Below are 22,630 nucleotides of genomic sequence, written 5' to 3'. Positions count from 1 at the left end.
TATCTGAAAGACCATGTCTGTCAGGGATGCATCCAGAATCATCCTGATCTGACGGATAGGATACAACATATCACTCTAATTACACTGGATATGCTGCGAGCAACTGTTGACCATGCCATGTTACGGATGCGGCAAGTTGCCATGTTGGGAGACCACACTGAACACCTGTTGTTACTTATGACTGTATCCTAATAAACATGTCAGAGCCTCCATTATTATGTGTGTGATTTTTCCTGCCCTTTTCCTGCACCCACACCACCTTCTAACTACTTGCAGTGCCTTATTTTCAACTGGTGGCAGGAAGTGGAACTCTTGTTCTTTTTTTCAGCATACTCCCTGAGTGCACCAATTAATGAACATACCTACTATGTTTCAGTATCCTGTGATGTATACAAGCTGCAATGCAGCATCCCAAACACCGTCTGTTTAATTACAACCACCTAGTATTAGGTGGCATCCCCAGTGACAAATAGGAAGTGTAGAAACTCAAGGAGCAGAACAAATGAGATGTTTGAACACAAAGAACAGTCATAAATATTTTAGAGATTCTTCACATGGAATGAAGGCATTTTGTTTGTATGCAGTGATGAAAATGCGACACCTTACAACATAGGGTAATGAAGCACCAAAACACTTCTGGAAACAAACATCTAACTCCAGCAAAATAATCATGGAGACCACTAACATCATTTGTTCATAAATCTGGTGAAGGAATAAATACTTGGAACAACTGCAACAAGGTGGATTAAATGCATAGTCAGTTACAATTAAGACACCAATTAAACTGATTAATTTTTCCGTTTTAAATTTCAGTCACACAAAGCATCCTGTGATGATAACAGCATATCTGAAAATATGTAGTTTGCAATTGAGAGGTTCCCAACAGTTGAATCAGCTTAGCCAATTTTTTATAGAGTGAAATTTCATAATAAATCAACAACAGCAGAGTTTCTTCTTTGAAAAACTGTTATCCTAGAAAATCACTTTAACATAAAACAGTGCATAACTGGAACAGAGATGAATGGAGAATGATTTTAGCAATGATATGGGATGCAAATGGGGAAATACACTGACATAAGTGACTCTTAGAAAAAGACATAACAATGGAAAGTCCAGGATGAAATAACTACCATATGGAAAAGATTGGTACTCACCACACAGAGGAGGCACTGAGTAGCAGACAGATATAACGAAAAAGAATGCAGAAAATTTTCCGCTCCACCAGAAGCAGAAACATGCAAGAAAGAGAGTGCGCACATGCACAGATGTGGTGGGAAAATGATAGGGCTCCTAGGTTCAATTCAAGGTACTGTGTTGGGGATGGGGGAGAGGGAGTCCTCTCCAAATATGCCAAGAGTCTCACTGCCCCCCCCCCCCCTTCCCCACAGACCAAAATTAGCATTCCAAACTTGACCACAAACACATCTCTCATGCCTTATCACCCCAGTCACCTACCAGTCTCCGACATACCCTCTGTCTGGCCCCTTATGACTCAGAACCACCTGGGACTGGAGCAATTAAATCTTGTTCTCCCTCAAGGTTTTTAATCTCTCTCACGGTGCCCTGCAATGAAAAATATTCTCTACACTATCCACCCACCACTCCTACCATGGTAATCCACCACACACCCCACTTACACAATACCAATGTCCTTCCTTATTCCAGCCCTGCTCCCATGCTCTTCCCCAGTGGCTCATATCCCCGCAACAGACAGAGATACAACGGCAGAGCCACGTGTGAAAGCAGCCATGTGATCTTCCAGCTTAGCTAAAACAGCTGTGCCACATTCTATGTGGGCATGACAACCAACAATCTGTCTATCTGCATGAATGGCCACAACCTAACTGTGGCCAAGAGACAGCTGGACCACCCTACTGCTGAGCATGCCACCCAACAGCATGTGCTCCACTTTTATGAGTGCTGCATCTGGATTCCCCCAACAACACCTGCTTTTCTGAAGCGTGCAGTCACTTCCCTGGTTAAAAGCTTCATTGCTCCCTGCTCTCCACCTGACCATCCCTTTTGCTGCTCCCACACCAGTAATGCACGAACATTCTATCCTGTCAACACACCTAGATGGTACCTTCACCCCCCCCCTCCCCCTACCCCTCACACACACACACACACACACACACACACACACACACACACACACACACACACAATAATAATCCAGTGAAGCTGCGTCTAGCAGCCCTATCCTGTCACCATTACGTTCTCACAAACAGCACTAGTATCTTCCCCCACCCTACCCTGATATCCTCACTCTCACTGCCTCACAGCTTTTCCATACCCCCACCACCTACCCCAACTAGACTGCACCTCACCTTACATGCAGTCGCAGTCAGACCTTAGCAGCCAGAGATGACAGTGGCCGTGTGTGTGTGTGTGTGTGTGTGTGTGTGTGTGTGTGTGTGTGTGTGTGTGTGTTTGTTTGTGTGTGTGTGTGAACTGTCTCTCTGTGTTAATGTGTGTGAATTTTCTACTTCTGGTGAAGGACTCTGCCTGAAAGCTGAATGTTCCTAGCATTCTTTTTCACTGTGCCTGACTGTGACTCAACAACTCCTCTATGTGGTGAGTAGCAATCTATCCTCTCCATATTATTTGACAGAGAGCAGCATATTAAAGCCTGGCATCTGGGAACAGCATCTGGAAACTACAAAGGCGGTCAGTGTCCGCATGCTACCGCCATGAGCATCTATGAAAAGTGGTGAAATCACAAACAGGTGACAAGGTGTTGGTAATACAGGCACCACAGAACTTGGGGATGGAGGTTTGCCCACTCTGTAAAGCAGAATAGATGACAACCTGTGGCATATCTGGTGACAGAATACAATGGTGATGCAGGCACAAGTGTTTCAGGGCAAATCATTCAGCACTCATTCTTGAATGTGTGGCTTCGCAGATGACTGCCAAGTGTTCCCATGTTGACCCAATGATGTCCTCAATTACAACTGCAGTGGGCACAGGATCATCAACTCCACGAATCAATGAAAATGTGTTTCCTCATCAGATGAATCAAAGTTCTTGTAACACCAAGTTGACAGTGATGGGACTATACTGAAGAACACTTCCACCTGGTCTTTGATGGGACCTGATGTAGTAATTGAAGGCACCGTGGAGCTGTGGGCTACATGAAAAAAACTGCATCCTTTCATGCTTGATTTCTTCTTCAATGGCAACAGCATCTTCCATCATGATAAAAAACTGTGTCATAAGGGCAGTCTTGGACACCAAATTCCTCTCATTTAAACCCGATGTAACATATCTAGAACACTACTGGATACTATCTCCACAACCACAAATTATAGGCCCATAATTTACGGGCTGTCTGCAGACCTCTGGTGCCATACACCTCCACAAGCCCACTAAGGACTTGCAAAATCCATCCCATGCAGAATCACTGCTGTGCTGTGGTTCAAAGGTGGAACAACACACTATTTAGCAGGTGGCGTAAAGTTTTGGCTCATCAGTGTAGCATCTTAAAGAAAGAAGTGTATAGAATCCAATGACACCTCTTTGAATGAACAAGTTTCCTGTCCTGAAACCAATACCTCATATGCAATAACTTGACACATGAAATGGAATACCAATGGAAAGTACCTCTGTCATTCTGCCCAGGATGCAACTATTTACAAACGACAAATTCACCTGCATGATCATCTTTATGAGCTTTCTGCATCTACACTTTCACTCTTGAAACTTTTTTCCCCTAAACCACAACACAGGTCTTTATATACAAACCATCGCCAGAATGCTGACAATATTATTAATTTACTATCAAAAAATTACACCCTGAAATTTAAAGAAGACTTTTGCACAGCATATTACAGCAATTGCCTTCTTGTCTATTATTGTATGGAGTCAAATTAATGATATGAATATAATAGAGGGAAACATTCCACGTGGGAAAAATATATTTAAAAAGAAAGATGATGAGACTTACCAAACAAAAGCGCTGGCAGGTCGATAGACACACAAACAAACACAAACATACACACAAAATCTAGCTTTCGCAACCAATGGTTGCCTCGTCAGGAAAGAGGGAAGGAGAGGGAAAGACAAAAGGATTTGGGTTTTAAGGGAGAGGGTAAGGAGTCATTCCAATCCCGGGAGCGGAAAGACTTACCTTAGGGGGAAAAAAGGAGGAAAAAAGGACAGGTATACACTCGCACACACACACATATCCATCCTCATATATGAGGATGGATATGTGTGTGTGTGCGAGTGTATACCTGTCCTTTTTTCCTCCTTTTTTCCCCCTAAGGTAAGTCTTTCCGCTCCCGGGATTGGAATGACTCCTTACCCTCTCCCTTAAAACCCAAATCCTTTTGTCTTTCCCTCTCCTTCCCTCTTTCCTGACGAGGCAACCATTGGTTGCGAAAGCTAGATTTTGTGTGTATGTTTGTGTTTGTTTGTGTGTCTATCGACCTGCCAGCGCTTTTGTTTGGTAAGTCTCATCATCTTTCTTTTTAAATATATTGTATGGAGTCAGTGTGACATGGTTAAATTAACCCCAGCAAATATATAACTTGTACCTCATTACTCTCTTTCTCATCACCACCGTAGAATTATACTAAAATCTCAAAACTCATCACTTCTTCTACATTTGAATGAGGCAAAGACTAAGACTGACAGTAAGGAATCCAGCTGACTATTCATCAGATATTAAAAGCTATATTTGACTTACCTCTCAGGAGGTATTGTTGGAATTGAAATAACAGGAACAGAGCTCCGCTTCTTGGCAAGCATTCTTCGTGCCTTTTTCATTTTCTGATTTTCATCGTCATCACCACCACCACCAGTGCCACCACCACCACTGGCACCACCACTACCACCACCATTGGTACTTTGAGGTGTAGATGATGCAGCTTGACTGCGAGGTCTTTCAGCTTCTGCTGGTGTATGTGCATCACAATAGGCTGTCTTTTGTACCAGCACAGGACCAGGTTCAATAGCACCTTTAAACAGAATATATCTTTAAGTCAAATGATGCACAAAGAATATGTAACACAAGCAAAAGCAAGCGAGCACGGGGGGAAAGAGGGGGGGGGGGGGGGGGGAGATTGCAAAGCTATAGCGGTTGGATATGTTAAAATGAACATGTGAATGTGAATGAAGTCTCACCTCTAGCATTGAAAACAACTTGAATCAACCTGGGATCAATGAATATCAATCCTCAATGGTGGTCAATAACATTTTACACCACTCCTCACAAAGAAAAACTGTTCCTATTCCTTGAAAGGTGCCACAGAACAATAATATGGACTTTACTGCTATTTTAATACAAAGAACAACATTCAAATCTAGGAAGTATGAAAGAGAATAATAGTTATTTAATTTTCATCAAGTCAACACCAGACTTTTAGAATTACGTTAAGAGTGGATATTATCTAGAACAATGCAGCCACCTGCTGGAAATTATGCATATCCACTGACTGAACATGATAACCTACAAGTCATTGCATGAACATTAACAAATACCTTCTCCTTCAGAAATACTCTAGAATCAATACAAACCTGCAACACAACTGTCCAAAACACATCTACCATGATTTACAGCTGGAAGATAACACTGTGTATTGTATGTCCCTTGGAACACTGAAGCCTCTATTTTCCATTCACCAAGTTTGTGAGGGTTTGGTGACAACACAAATATGTTACTGCAATCCCCATCAGAATGCATCCACTAACAGTGTTCTCTAAAACTATATTAAACTTAGCAGTTACTTCCATGGCAATGGCCTCCTTATTATAGGTTACAGTTCTCTTTAGCAATACAAATTTCTATCAGCCATATCAATGTTATATAAGGACAAATCCAGAAACATTATACTACAACGGGAAAACAAAAGACGTCAGTATGTTACAGGTAAATCAGAAAAGAAGATACAGAAATTAGGTGTTTGTACTAGGATGCTGCAAAATTAATAACTTTTTGGCAAACACAACCATGACCTTATTGCCTGAAAAACAAAACATACACAAGAAAAGTCGCAAGTCACTGATTGATAAAAAAAAAAAAAACAACAGAGGAACAGCCTTTTATGAAGTGCGGGTGGCATAGCCTCGAGTAGTTAGTAGAACATTTAATTTACTGAAGGTTTTCAAACACAACTGCGACCAGTGGCCTTTCTGGATGGTGCAGTTCTCATTTTACCGTGTTTGCTTTCAAGTTATCCAGCAACTGAGTTTTAGCGATTGTTTGAAACAGTGTGAGGGTAGTTGTGCAGCTGTGGCTATACAGAAAAATTGAAACAAATAAGTACTAAATGCAGTGATGTATCTAGAATTATTTACATCATAAAGTTGACTTCAAAGTATAACATATAAATGAAAGTCGACTGGTCAGAATATGTCACTCAATGAAACTTCAGGGACATCATTTTGTGACACACTTAATGACTTTGCTTTCAAATGTGAGTAAAAAACATAATTCACAATGAAATAGCAACTGTGAAGTGCAGTTGCTGCTATCCAACTGAAAACAACTGAATTAGCGTAGCCAGACACCATCAGGCTGTGGACCGATGACCACACACTTTGGGCCCTTTAACAACCATCAGGCTGCAGCACTTACAATACAGTATAAATTCCTTAACAGCTCTCTGTCATGAACATGAATAAAGGTTGAATAATCAATATTACATGCTTCTTTTCAATTCATGATCCAAGAATTAGTTGTTTAGCTTTGAGACATTTCCACTGCTGTATGTTCGGGGGTTGCTCGGTGCCTTACAGCTAGCAGCTAAAACATTTGATAATTCAACAATAACATAGAAACTAATTCAATGAGGCAAGTTTGCTGATTTTGCAAAGCATGGACCAAATTTCAAAATAATCTTGTGTCAATGATCTTGTCCTTTCATTCTTAATAGACGACTGTGCATCACAATGGCACAGTACATTCGCATATTTGGTGAATTGTAGTTATTGTTCTAAAAATGACTTACACCTCACATGTGTTAGGTAACATTTGCACACGCGCGAAGAAAATGTCTGTTCTTCAGTTCACACACTCTCAGAATAGGTGACTGATCATCTCTCCCCCTTCTCCCTACTTCCTCATTTTACTTCTAGTAGTAGTATTTTCCACAATATGACACAGAAACTGAAAACCATTTGTTACAGTTATTAAGCATAGTATGCACTTATCAAATACAAGGGTCATCCACAAAGTAAGTTCTGCTTCTACTTCTATCCGTGGCAGCATTACAATTGCAGTTCCGAGCATGTGCGGCAGTTACTCTGACTCAAGGAGAAGATATGTATGCCATTTTCAGATCACTGCTGCCGATGTGTACTTCGTAGTGCTTCTTTATAATGTCAGCCATAATTGAAAATGCCGCCGCATGTGAAATCAGATCTGTGATTTGTTTTCTAAATGCAAAGAAAGTTAAACCAAAAGAAATTCATCGGCAAATCTGCAAGGTTTACGAACAAAATGCTGTAAGTGATTCAGTGGTTAGAAGATGGGTCAGATTGTTCGATGAAGGACATGATCAAGTGCAGGATGAAGAACGAAGTGGACGCCCGTCTGTGGTTATTGATGAACTGGTTCACACAACTGAAGAGAAGATTAAGCACAATCATAAGTTTACACTTAGTTCTCTTGCTATGGAAGTTCCGCCAATCTCACTATCACTAATTCATGAAATTCTTACTGAAAAACTGAAATTTCGAAAACTTTGCTCACATTTGGTACCCAAACTTTTTGCACAAAAAGCAACCACCAGATGGGCAGTGCACTTCAGTTTTTGACAAGTTACAATGAAGAAGGCGATGGTATTCTTTCTCGGATAGTCATGGGGGATGAAACTTGGGTATCATACAACACCCTGAAACAAAACGGCAATAAATGGAATGGAGGCACACTTCATCCCCAACGAAGGTTAAGCCTAAGCAAATCTTGACACTTCGAACAGTCATGTGAACTGTTTTTTGGGACAGAAAAGGCATTTTGCTGATTGATTTCTTACCACTAGGCCAATCAATGCACATGGTTACTGCGAGACAATTAAGAAATTGTAATGCCAATATCTAACAAGGGCTGAGGATTGGTTGTTTTTTCTCACAATAATGCCCGACCTCACACGGCAAATATGACCAAACAACTATTATGAGAATTTCACTGGGACTCATTTGATCATCCTCCGTACAGCCCGGACATCGCTCCTAGCGACTTTCATCTCTTCTTACACTTAAAATCTGCCCTTGGTGGTCAACACTTCAATGATGATGATGAGCTGAAAGACCATGTTACTACATGGTTGAATACATAGGCAGCAACCTTCTATGAATGAGGCATACAAAACCTGTGCCACGCTATGACAAGTGCCTACAAAATTTCGGAAGCTATGTAGAAATGTAGTTTCACAGTTATAGATTTTTGTACAATAAATATTTTTTCTGTATCTGTACACATTTGTTTTATATAACCAAACGGAACTTACTTTGAGGACATACCTTGTATAATCACAGCTACAATTTTACTTCACTTGATACCTTTACAAGATTTTCTCTCTTTCAGTAGTAAATGTTTAAAGATGACTATGAATTTTGCTGACTGGAGATCAATTTTACCTTAGTTCAAAAAAAGAAACCAGTTCATGAACTTAATATATTGTGTAACATTAAACTTGGATGGAACAAATGGGTTCAGTGTTGATCTAAATTAGAAGGAAATATACCTGGAATCACTGATATATCTGCTATTAACAAAATTACCACATTTCAACTACAGATAAATGTACACTGCAGATACACAGTATTTATTACTGAAGGTGTCGTGTTTTAAAGATGAAGGAAAATTAATCTTCGAACTTCCTCACAGCCAAAAGATCTGTAGTCGGAAATGGCACTGTGCAAATGTAAGGAAATAAATTATAATACATAAACTGACATAGTAACTACAACCAACAATGAAAAGATTGTAAAGAGGTCACCATAAATATCAATTCACGAAATGTGTATGCAAATCATGACGAGAAACGTTGTGCACAATAAGATACAAGGAATGCAGATTCTGCAGCTAATTTTACTTTGAACATAAACTGAAGCTGACCATGTTGGCCACAGATTACGTATCTTTCTGTGATCTTAAGCTGCAACACTTCACAGGATTTGAAGCCACTGTTATTCAAAAATCCAGAAACTATCTGCTCTGAGAGTAGCAGACAATTGCACTGTATGTTTACTGGCTGATAAATATTTAATTGCTGACTGATCTTCATCTATGCACTATTCTGATCCATAAATGTGCATTTTTTGCACAATGTCAGCATTTGTTAGTTAATTCTCACCACCTTGTGAACACCAGGTTGCGTAGAATCTAATATGAAGTGTGTAGTTGCTGCTACTCAAGCCCAGGGAGCATCTCTGTAAGAGATGTTCAACCATTGTTGGTTGCTGTCAAACTCCATATACATACTGATAACCGCAAATAGTTTGAATTTCTCTTTCTTATTCTGCTATGCATTGCCTATGAAATGCCCTTGAGCTTGCACACATTAATGATGTGTTGTCTTCCAGAATTCTTAGGGGAGCAATTATTATTCTCATTCATTACTCACATTGTCAATATTTTACTTAACTTAACCTTAAATATTGGGGAGGGGAGAGTTAAATTTCAGAAACCTGCAAGTTGCACATTCACATATTTACTCCACTAAAACTTCTGTATTATTTCTTTTCAACTCAAGTTTGTACAAAATGAAAGCTATTCTTTCATAGTATTGCTAGGCTGTGAAACGATGACTGCAACTGAACATTTTCTACGAAATGTTTCAAGTCAAAGTCAATCCCACTTCATGGCCAAAAAATTGTGATTAATTTCTGCACAATGCAGGTTTCTAAATTCAGCTTGTGTTAACCTATTATGGGCAGAGGTACTGACTGCAATAAAAAAAAAAAAAAAGATAAGGTACCTACACAGGTAGCACGCACAATTTTTTCATAGCACACCAGCACTCACGAGTAACAGCTGCTGCCAAAAAATAGATCACCCAGAATTTCACTGTATATCAATGCAAATAAATGTACATTTTTGTGAATTTTCAGAAGTTACCACTTTCCTGTGGATAAATTAATTCATCGTATTAAAGTGGCATTTACAATTTAGTTAACCCTTTGACTGCTGTTGACGAGTTCACTTATCATGCTGCCTGCTGCTCCCTAGGTGCTGATGATGAGTATAGTCGCGACTGCCAGTTTTCCCCAGAGCGTTGTCGACAAGTTAAGTTGCACCCGTTTGCGGGCCCCTGAGCACGAGTATAGATGTGCCGCTACCTGAGTGCTGATGACGAGATAAGTCGCACAGGGTACTTCCCGCTCCATGCCTCAGTAGCACTTCACAGTTCTGGCCACTTGCTTGCCATCCGATTCACCATCTGTTGTGAGCCTAGGCTTCACACTAAAATTTTCTGTTCGGTGTTCTTCGGGTCTTGTATTTTACAACGAAAATGGCAAGGTGTTGTGAGTGCACCGAGGAAGAAATCACAGAGATTCTTACAAGGAGCGACGGTGAGGATGAACTACTTGATCTTGACGGAACTGACAGCTCTTCTACAGAATCAGAAAGCTATAGTCATAAACTGTAAACATCAGCAGGGGTGTCAATACAGTCTCGTGTTTCAACAAGAGATGTTAGTTGTTCTGAATATCAAGACTCAAAAAGTGATAGTGAAATGCCTACGAAGAAATCACGCCTTAGCAATAAATTTAACTGGAAAGAAAATGATTTTCGGCCAATTAATCAAGCATTTGATGATACGCTATACGGACATGTGTCAAATAGGGAATGAGGCAAGTATTCTGTCAGTTTCCATGTTAATCTTTACAGAAGAACTGATAAAATACATAGCTGATGAAACGAATCTGTTTTATTTATTCACCAAGGAGAATACTCCATAATCAGTGCATTCTCGAACATCAAAGTGGAAAGATACTGGATGTGAAGAAATGTATATTTTCATAGCTGTTTGTCTTCTGATGCCTCGCATGAAAAAACTAAAAATTAGCAAATACTGGATCAGAGATGTTCTTCTCAAGATTCTGTTTTTTGGTGAACTGGTGTGAAGAGACCGCTTTTTGTTACTTATGAGAAAGTTACATTTCAGTGACAACTCTGCCACTAATGGAGGAGACAGACTGTTCAAAATTAGGAACACTGTCGATAAAGTTCATACAGCTTCCCATTGTGTGTTCATTCCACATCAGAAACTCTACAGTGATGAAAGTTTGTTATTATTCAAAGGATGCTTATCTTTCAGACAATTCATTTCATCAAAACGGAGTAGATTCAGAATAAAAACATTTGTGTTATGTGATTGTAAGACATGTTATGTCTTAGATTTTATTGTTTATAGAGGGACTCAACAGAAACTGAATTCCACAATTTGGGGAAAAGTGGTGACGTAGTAGCTGCACTAATAAAGCCCTGTTTAGAATGTGGACATACCTTCTACCTCAACAATTGGTACCCAAGACGAGACTTATTTTCCTGGCTTCACAGTCATGGGACAAATGCATGTGGTACTGCCCATAAGAATAGATGCAACATGCCAGTCGAAACTTCAGAAGAAACTGGAACAAGGAGATTTTCAATTTATGTGCACAAATACAATGCATGCTATAAAGTGGTGTGACAAAATGGAAGTGTGGATGCTGACCACATGTAACACCACAAGAGACGGTTGACATGGAAAAGACTGGCAGGAATACTGGAGAGAAAACAAAGAACAATTAGCTTATACAGAAGTTCCCTAGTCATTCTAAAATCATTGGTGGAGGCTTCAACCATCTAACAATCAAGTGGGAAAATTACAGTTTTGTTAATAGTGGGTGTGACAAGACATCCTGTAAAACATTATTAAATGCCTTCTCTGAAAATTTCCTAAAACAGATAGTTTGGAAGCTCATGCATGATGGAAATATATTAGATCTAATGCCAATAAAAACAGACCTGACCTCTTTGAGGACGTACCCATCGAAACTAATATTAATGATCATGATGTGGTTGTGGTAACAATGATTACCAATGTACAATGACAACTAACACATGTAGGAAGATTTATATATTCAGTAAACTAGATAAAAAAGCAGTAGTGCCATGTCTCAGTGAGGAACTTGAAACTTTCAGCACACAACAGGAGCACATAGATAAACTATGGTGTAAGTTTAAAAGAATAGTTGATCATGCACTGGATTGGTATGTACCCAAGAGAATAGTTTATAATGGAAGGAGTAGCCATATTGTACTGAGGTAAGCTACATACTTGTTTGGTTTTCTATATTATGGTGTATGTGGTATGAATATAAGCTGTTTCAAACTATCAGCAAATTGAGGATCTCTCGAAAATGCATAATTTTAGCTACGATTTGTTATAATGAAGTGATATATAACAATTGATAATTTTATTTGATGTTTTTAGTGTTATAAGCTGCGTGCTGTGAAAGTATATTTGTTCAATAATACAACACAATGGATCTACCAAAAGCACATCATTTTGATACAATTTGCCATAGTAAAATATCAAATAATGACAGTTGTAGATACAGTCTTTTGACAGTGTATGCCTTATGGGGAGAACTGGCCACCATGTTGAAGCTGTAGCTGCATTGACAGAATCACGAGCTGTGAAGTTCATGTCCTTCACTTCTCAATTTTTTTTCAGCTTTTTTCTAAAAGATTCAGAGCTTTTCTTATTAATTCAATAAAAATATTACCTGCAACCATCAATGTTATTTATCCAAGTAATGTAGTTGCAGTAATTCTTGTTGAAGAGACCAACAACTGGAGTGTTTCCCCAGTGGCCAGAAATCATAATGAAACAGCCAGTCAAAGTCAGAAGATAAACACAAGTTACACACTGCTGTTACGAAACTTTGTGTAAAATATGCAGACTTATCCCTTGGCTTTACAGTAAACATCTTTTTCAATGATGGTGAGCAGCTTAGAAAAAAATCTGATCCATTCAAACAAAATTACAAAATGAATCTTGGTCTTGATGTCCATGTAATGAAGGATGTTATTTTTGAGTGATGGCAGTCAATGCTACATTGAGAATATGGATATTACGGATGTGCAAACTGGCGTGAAGACACTATACTTCAACTACAATCAACTTAACCCAAAAATAGGTTGAACATTTAATTGAGTTAATGAATAACTTCATAACATAGTTAACACACATATTTTATGTGCATCCATATTCATAAAGAAACTGTGTGATTTGTGTGGCAGATGCTGCAGGAGATTGTCAAAATTGCAAATCACAATGAGGAGCATGTCCCGTGAGACATAGCAGGCTGTTTCAGTGTGTGTAGCAAGCATGATTGACCCATATCTGGCATGCTTCGTAATGGGAAACATGTTCCTTGTGAGGATGGCTTTAGTGTCAGGGGTGTTCAGGAACAGTTGAGATCAATAAAACTGAATAAAGCTCTAGTGCCCAATGGAATCCCTATCAGATTCCACACTGAATTTTCAGCGAGTGAGCCCCTCTTCTAATGATAAGCTATCATAGGTATCTTGAAAAAAAAACTGTCCCCAGTAGTTGGAAGACAGCAAAAGTCACAGCCATTTACAAGGAAGGTGACAGAAGTGATCAACCGAACAGCTATCCTACCTCCTTGACAGTGATTTGTTGTAGAATATCAGGACATATTCTGAGCTCAAACATAAAGAGGTATCTCAAACAGAATGACCTACCCCATGCCAGCCAGCAAGAATTGCGAAAACATTGATCATCCAAAGCTCAACTCACACTTTTCTCAAGCTTTTTCTGAAAGTTTTGGATCAAGTAGATGCAGTATTTCTTGATTCCTGAAAAGTGTTTGGCTCCCATCTATACTTATTTACAAAAGTATGATCATATAGGGTATCAAGTGAAGTTTGTGACCAGATTGAGAATTTTTTGCTTGGCAGGATGCAGCATCATGTTATTTTGGATGGAGAGTCATCACCAGATGCAGAAGTAACTTTGATTTTGCCCAATGAGAAAGTGTTGGGACCCTCGTTGTTCATGTTGTAAATTAATGACCTCAAGGATAATATTAATCGCAGCATCAGACATTTTGCATATGACACTGTTATCTATAGTGAAGTAATGTCTGAAAATAAGTGTACAAATATTCAATCATACCTTGACAAGATTTCAAAGTGATACCTAGATTGGCGACTTGCTTTAAATGTTCAGACATGTAAAACTGTGTACATCACAAAAAACATAGTATCGTATCCTGTGACTTAATATCAATCGGTAAACTCACACGTACACCTCTGTGTAACGTTTTGTGCAGATATGAAATGGAATGATCACACAGGTGCAGTTGTGCGTAAAGCAGGTGGTGGACTTTGGATTATTAGTAGAATACTGGGAAAATGCAATTAATCTTCAAAGGAGATTTCTTACAAACCACTTGCAAAACTCATTCTGGAACACTGCTCACATGCATGGGACACGTATCAAATAGGACTCAAGCAGGATACTTAATGTATATGGAGAAAGGCGGCACAAATGGTCACAGGTTTGTTTGACCAATTGGAGAGAGTCACGGAAACTGAACCGGCAGACTCCCGAAGATAGATGTACGCTATCCCGAGAAAGTCTACTTACAAAGTTTCAAGAACCAACTTTAAATGATGACTTTAGGAATATAGTACGACCCTCTGCTTATTGCTCACAAAGGGATCGTGAGGAGATCATCAGATTAATTACAGCACACACACAGGCACTGGTACAATCACTCTTCTCACACACTGTATTTGAATGGAATGAGAAGAAACCCTAATAACTGGTACAATGGGATGTGCCCTCTGCCATGCACTTCACAGTGGTTTGCAGGGTATAGATGTAGATGTATATGCAGAATATTACCACAGAAACAATTGGAGTGGATAAAATACAAACTTTAACAGCAGTATAATGATAAAATATGGCGCCATTTATTTTGTGAAAACTACATGGGCAGTATTTAAGAGAATGGGGAAATGCTGGAGGTATGTGTTCTGTATTAGTTATCTCTGAAGGTCACTGTCCAGGAACTTAGCAATATTGCCAGTCTTGTTTGGCCACACAATGCTTCAACTATGTGTTAGTGGTTACCTTCACTCTGTGTGTTATTTAAATCAATATTTTATTTATTCAAAAATTAAACAAGTATGATGCCTTAACACAGAAGTACAAAAACTGTGTAACAACGTCATTAAGGGAGTGAAAAAGGCCAGAAGTAAACATATTTCATGCCATTTCCTATAAGTGAGTAGTGCCCGTTTTTCTTCAAGAGAACTATGATTGGTCATACACATTCGGATGTGATAATTAATGCCACAACTCATATTACACTAGAAGGAACTGTAGAAAAGGGAAGGAATTAAAATTCCCTGTAGAAAAGGGGAAAAATACTAAAATTTTTCTGAAGTTCACGCAAACACAGTCACAGGTAACAACAGGCAGAGGTGGTGACATAGCTATGCAGCAGAAAGAAACAAACAACATTGCAAGTTGGTTGCATACATGAGCACACATTGCTACATCAGCACCAATTGCTAGGCACACGTTACACATACAGGAAAATGTCAGCCATTAGCTCTTGTTACATGAAGCAACAAGCATTACCTCGGACGCAATAACATGTTTTAGAGACCTGACACTGAAGTTAAAGAGCCACATACAAATTGTTAAGCAAACACAGTGGTATGAGAACCACTGACCTCTAGTACAGAACTGGGCTATATTTGGTGATAGTGTACAGAACCTCACGCCAGTACCTCCATCTCCATAAATACTTCAGATCTGAATTAGGATCAACTTTGTTTGAACCGAAGCACTCAATTCAATAACTGTTACAGTGCAGTAACATTCATATGTTAAATGTTCCAGCACTTCTCATGAATAAGCTGCTTGCCATCCCCCGAGATGACAACTTTCAAGTAACCATAACCTCCACTTATGAGACTTCACACTGGTTGCTGCCTACCACATCGTTGACGGGGAGACTGAAGGTCTTCCAACACTAGTACATCTCATGGTGCTTATCACACTGACATCATCATCTAGAAATACAGAATCAATTTGAAATCAACAGTGGATTTCAAACTGATTTCGTATTTCTATATTTCCCAAATGCTGTTGACACCGTACCTCACAAGTGGCTTGTAATCAAATTGCGTGCTTATGGAATATTGTCTCAGGTATGCGACTGGATTCATTGTTTCCCATCACAGCATACTTCATAGTAACTGACAGAAAGTCATTGAGTAAAACAGCAGTGATTTCTGGCATTAGCGTAAGTGCTAAAGGAATCCGTTAAACTTTGGTTGCACAAAAAATCAATCAAATCTAAAAGCATCTACATTACATTTATATTCTGCAAACCACCATGAGGCACATGGCAGAGAGTACGTGCTATTGTACCGGTTGCTAGGGATTTTTCCTGTTCCATTCATGTATGGAGCATGGAACAAATGATCATTTGAATGCCTCTGTGTGTGCAGTAATTATTCTAATCTTATTCGCAGTCACCCCTATGTGAGTAATATGTAGGGGGTTGTGGTATATTCCTACAGTAATCATTTAAAGCCCATTCTCAAAACTTTGTTAATAGACTTTCTCGGGATAGTCTGCCTCTATCTTCGATAGGTTTCCGGTTCAGTTCCTTCAGTATCTCTGTGACTCTCTGATGGATTAAACAAACCTGTGACCATTCGTGCTGCCCTTCTCTGTCTACATTTAATATCCCCTGTTAGTCCTATATGGTAGGGGTGTATACGTGGTAAGGTATGGGTGTATACGTGGACAAAGAAAAAAAATTCCCAGGTTTTTCATGGATTTCCCAGTTAAAAAATAAACTTTCTCCCATGTGAAAATACGCTTTTTCAGTGTTATGTGACAGTATACTTTCCCTTGGGGTCGTACAACTTATCAGTCCTTCAAATGGTTAAGATTTTATACACCGGCGTAGAGCCTCCCACCACTTTAGGAAGCAAATCCCCACAAAAAAAATGCGTTTTGGAAGATCTTTGATTTGCAGCAACATGTACGCTGCATATTTTTGTATTACGAAAGTACAGGGTGTACATAAAGTCCGGAACACTTTCAATTATTTATTGCACAAGAACCAAACATTGTACAGATATCACATATATGTCTTTTTGAATAGAATCCATGAAAGTTTGTTTTCATGTATACCACCACAGTGTAGTTTGGTAAGTTCGTGGGTACCTGAACACGAAGCTACCGTATCAATGGATCGGCCATGCTACAGAAGGGGACAGTTGTTTCATGAAATGACCACCCCGATCCCCAGATCTCACTCTGTGTGACTTTTTTTCTGTGGGGAAACATTACAAGTCTGGTTTATGTACCACCTCTACCACGCGATGTAGCAGAGCTCTGGGAGAGAATACGGTAAGCGACTGCCACAGTCGACGATGCCGTGCTGGGACGGGTATGGCAAGAATTTGATTACCGTATTGACGTCTGCCAGGTCACTCATGGTTTGCATAATGAATTAAAAAAAAAATCAGAGTTTCTCTTCAAAATGCAATATGTATGACATCTGTACAACATTTAGTTCTTGTGCAATAAATAATTGAAAGTGTTCCCGGACTTTATGTACACACTGTATATAGTCAACTTTCTTCAAACACAGAACGTTAATTTCCGAAGCATTGAAATCGAGATTGCCATGCACTTTTGTAAACCCACCATAGCTCATGTCACATGATCTCGCCAGCCGATGATAGCAATTATTCACTGCGTTTACATGGGGCTCCCAAAACCTGATTTTGCAAATCGATCGCCCAATACCGCTCCTGGGTAGTCATATAATCACTTCAAAATCGATTTTGGGAATCTGCTTCTGTTTGTCTTTTTTTCAGTTTCACAATCGGTATTGAAGCATGCCTGGGCTGTCAGGTTTCGTCTTGTTTTTAAAAATTTCGGCTAATATTGACGGAGTGGCTTTTCATAGAATGAAGGATAAGTAGAAATATTAGACTGAAGCTGTTTAAACCTCATCTAATTGAAAAGACATAGTGACTGTCCTGACTGAATCATAAACTACATGTGCTGTTTTCCAGGTGCCATAATTAACTGGGCTAGCAAATCCGCTTCAGACCTTAACATGTAAACACGACAGCAAAAAACTGTTTCTGAAACTCAGTTTTCGTCTTACAGAAGATGTGTCGCATGTAAAAGTAGTGATTCAGAGCATAGGACACATGATGTAGTCAGCCTGTAGCAACATCACTGTTAAGCAGTGTGAACACACAAGGAAAAGTTAATGGTTTAAATTAATGTACATAGAGTACCTACAAGAAAAGTTAAGGGTCAACATATAATATTTGTCTTTTTAGCAGGTGTTACACTTCGATATATATCACACAAAAACGCCAGTAAAATTTTAAGTAATGATGTAAATGTCTGGTCTTCTGGGCTCTAAATTCTTCTGAGTGGCTGGCCCTCAAAGTGTTAAGCTTTAAATGAAAACCAAACGCTCTGTGATTTAAGAAACTCAAAGCATGTTCACACACGAAAATAACTCATATTGCATAAAATTAAATGTATTTTGAAAGTAACACTTTTCAAACAACTAATTGCAATATTTTCCGGCGACCTGTTGAGATTTCGTTTCAGCAGTAGAGCGGCAGAAAATGGCTTACCGTGCCTGCGAAGCCACGATGACACAGGTATCCCGTATGTTTGTCCTAAAGCCTTCCACACATTTTGCTGTTGGCAGATGCTTGTGTGTGCAGTGTGTTTTGTTGCTGTAAATGACGCATTTCCTTTCCAACTTAAGTTTTATTTTTTTTCTCATTTATGTTTTATTGCTGCGGTATTATATTGCAGTAACAAGGTAAAGTAAAATTCTTTGTTAAAGTATCAGTTCTTACCAGTCAAAACAAAAAAGAATTAACTGAAAACTAAAACAACAAAAAATTCCCGGAATTCTTTAAAATTCCCATATTTTTCCCGATTTTCTCCCGGATGAAAAAATTCCGGGGTTTTCCCCAGATTTACCAGAGCGTATACATCCTGTAATAATATTGTCTGCAAGGTCATTAATATACATCATGAACAGCAAGGGTCCCAACACACTTCCCCGGGGACACACGAAGTTACTACTACATCTGATAATGCCTCTCCATCCTAAATAACGTGTCCTCCCTACCAAAAATGTCCTCCATCCCATTAGAAATTTCAATTGATACCCCATATGATAATACTTTTGACAATAAGCATAGGTGCGGTATTTAGTCAAATGTTCTTTGGAAATCAAGAAATACTGAATCTACCTGTTTGTCCTGACCCAAAGCTTTCAGTATATCATGTGAGAAAAGTGTGATTTGGTTTTCACAAGATCGATGTTTTGGAAATCCATGCTGGATGGCATTTGGAAGGTCATTCGGTTCAAGATATCTCATTATGTTTGAGCTCAGAATATGTCCTAAGATTCTACGACCAATCAAGGATACTGGATAGTTGTGTTTGGATCACTTCTACTATCCCTCTTGTAGACGGGCATGACATGTGCCTTTTTCCAAGAACTGAGCATGGTTTTTTGTCCGAGGGTTCAATGATAGATTATAGTTTGAAGAGGGGACTAACTCAGCCACAAATTCAAAACAATATCTGACAGGTATTCCATCAGGGCATGGAGCTTTGTTCAATTTTAACGATTTCAGCTGTTTCTCAACACCACAGACACCAATACTTATTTCAGTCATGTTTTCAGTGGTATGAGGGTTAAACTGGGGCAATTCTCGTGGGTTTTCCCTTGTAAAAAAACATTTCAAAATGGAGTTAGGCATTTCAGCTTTTGCTAGAAATTACAATTACCAACAACTTAAATTGGAAAGAAAACATAGAAAAAGTTATGGGGGAAGGTGAACCAAAGAACATGTTTTATTGGCAGAACACTTGGAGGATGCAACAGATCTCTTAAAGTGACTGCCTACACTATGCTTGTCTGTCCTCTTTTGGTGTACTGCTGCACAGTGTGGGGTCATTATCAGGTAGCATTAACAAAGTACACCATGAAAGTTCAAAGAAGGGCAGCATGTTTTTTATTACTGAGAAATAGGGGAGAGAGTGTCAAGGTCACGATACAGGATTTGGGGTGTACACCACTAAAACAAAGGCATTTCACGCAGCGGTGAGATCTTCTCCTGAAACTTCAATCACCAGGTTTCTCCTCTGAATGCGAAAATAGTTTGTTGACACCAGCCTAGACAAGGAGAAACAAATGATCATCATAATAAAATAGGGGAAATCAGAGCTCACACAGAAAGATATAGGTCTTTAATTTTTTTCTTGCACATTTCGAGTGTGGAAAAACAGAGAATTATTGTGAAAGTGGTCCAATGAACCTTCTGCCAGGCACTTGAATTGCAGAGTAGCGTTTTATATGTAGATGCACTTGCACTCACTGCTGGGTGAGGGAGCCATCTGGTGCCTCAGTTTCTGCTCATCACTGCTGGCACTTTCTCGTGTCAAGAGCCTACCTGTCCAGCGAGGGCAGGATCAGCTGACTACACGGTTTCCGACAACATGGTACAGATCAATGAGTCATCGTGGTCCGGAGTGGGATCAACAATGCTCTAGCAGTATGGGGGCATAATACACACTATAGCTTTGTCTGCAAATCGCCACACATTAGCCTGCGAAACCTTAGCCAAATTGCTGTTGTAGCGGCCTTGGCAACCAGCTAGTCAAGCCAACAACAGTAGTCAATGGAATTCCATCGTGCACTGGATGTTTTATTAGTGCCGAGAGATACTTTACAGGTCCACAACACAATCCTGTCAACATAGAGATGTCTCCACATGGCACCCCTAAAGAAGTAAGATTTTTTATCCAATGTGACAGGGACGTATTTCACTGGCTTACGAAACACCTGTGAGTACACAAATAGACATCATATAGTTCAACTGAAATGTTGCATACTGTCACAGATTCCACTTACATGCAATTACTCCACTTGACTGATACGTCAGTTGGTGACCTCTTCCAATGAAGCAAGAGAAGTATTACATTCTTCAATCTCCAGTAAAGCTGACACACTTCTGGATGTGTGTTACAAACAGTCTTGGCAAGTTAAACCACACCACATAGAGGTGGTGTTAAACACACACAGCCACTGTCTCCAGATGCAAAGGTCCAACTATCCTAGACTTTTCACTGTTTGATTTAGTCAGTCGGTTTCAGATGTGAGTTTGTAACTTCTACCTATCTACTATCTCTTACAGATTACAAAAATAGAAATTATTCTATGGAATAGAAGGAATTGTCAAGGAGTAACTTTTTCAGTTTGTTGTAAGAATGGAGGCTGCATAGAGTGCAGCAAAGCTTTAATTGTTATTATCTGAGATAGTGGTATGACCATACATTTGTGTGTTGAGTAATGGTGAGAATATAATCCTATGTTACCACCAAATAACAGGTGACTAGACTACATAAAACTGACAACTGCATATTTATATTACATTCTTCACAGTCTTCATTAAAAAAAAATTAAAAAAAAGAGTACACATATTCCTCAAATGATCTCCATTGTAAATGAGCATACAACATAAAAGTTAAATACCTGTGTTAGAGTCACGTACTGTGTCCATTTTCATAAAAAGGCCTGCCTGTTGAGCACAGGTTACATGAAATGCTGCATAGCAATTTGTTTTGTGGCACTGGATGCATGCACCAACACCACGCTGCTTGCAGATATAACAAGTTAATTTCCATCGTGCAGGTGGAATTGTTTCAATGCTGTCAATTGGTTCCAGGAAAACCTATAACCAAAATACATTGTGTACAGGATACAAATATAATTTACACTAGATAAATTTCCTTCCTACTGTTGAAAAGGCAGAAAAATCAACGCTGAATAGTTTGTGAATGGTATGAGTCATTTATCTCGAAGACATGGGAATCCTTGCACCCAAAATATTATAATAGTCACCTCTCTCACCATAGCTATAAATTTCAGTACTAAGTAATAAGGACGACAGCGGTATTGTTCTGCCTGCACAAACAACTCATTTCAGGCTTTCTGTAGGAGATTTTTCATGATGACACTTTTTAGTGCTGTTTGACCATCCCATCTTAAATTTAAATCCTTCTGCTAAATGAAAGTGCAGAGAATGATAGACACAACACCCAAATTTGGAGGCTGTTACATGATCAGAAATTTCTGCCAGATGCAGCAACATCAAAGCACTAAGAATTCAGAAAGGGTAAGTACACTTACTGAAACTCACATAACGATTTGTTAATTGGGTACCCTACGGCACAAGTTTAACATCAATATTGGTCATTTCACGTCGCGACCGACATATCTGTTTCACTGGGCTGAACAACACTATGATTTTTCTAACAGTGCCTCATAGATAAAAGATTGGAATTCTGCTGTTTAAGCAAGCACACAAGCATTCACCCACATGTAAGTACACATTCACATTCACATGCACATGCAAAATCTCACCCACACGCATGCCTCCTCCCTGACCACACTCACAAAGAAGCCATAAATAATAACACGTTGCATAAGGTAAGAGAATGTAAAGAATGGCAAATGCCATGAAATAACAATGTTTCCTATTACATAAACCAAAATAACTGGAAGCAATAAA

The 22,630-nt window shown here is 39.2% G+C and overlaps 1 protein-coding gene across 2 annotated transcripts in view; it reads right to left on the bottom strand.

Moving 5' to 3' along the window:
• The window catches only part of LOC126100999 (peregrin), a 248,793-nt gene that overhangs the window by 190,264 nt on the left and 35,899 nt on the right, over positions 1-22,630 (bottom strand). For both annotated transcript variants that reach the window (XM_049911665.1, XM_049911666.1), the window contains exons 7-8: positions 21,592-21,790; positions 4,691-4,961 (exon numbers count right to left, since the gene is read on the bottom strand). In XM_049911665.1, coding sequence (XP_049767622.1) covers positions 4,691-4,961; positions 21,592-21,790 — 470 coding nt within the window. The remainder of the gene's footprint in view (positions 1-4,690; positions 4,962-21,591; positions 21,791-22,630) is intronic.

The sequence above is a fragment of the Schistocerca cancellata genome, chromosome 9, assembly GCF_023864275.1.
Source record: "Schistocerca cancellata isolate TAMUIC-IGC-003103 chromosome 9, iqSchCanc2.1, whole genome shotgun sequence".
Lineage (NCBI taxonomy): Eukaryota > Metazoa > Arthropoda > Insecta > Orthoptera > Acrididae > Schistocerca > Schistocerca cancellata.
The sequence above is the reverse complement of the archived record's forward strand: the minus strand, read 5'-3'. Positions and strand labels throughout refer to the sequence as shown.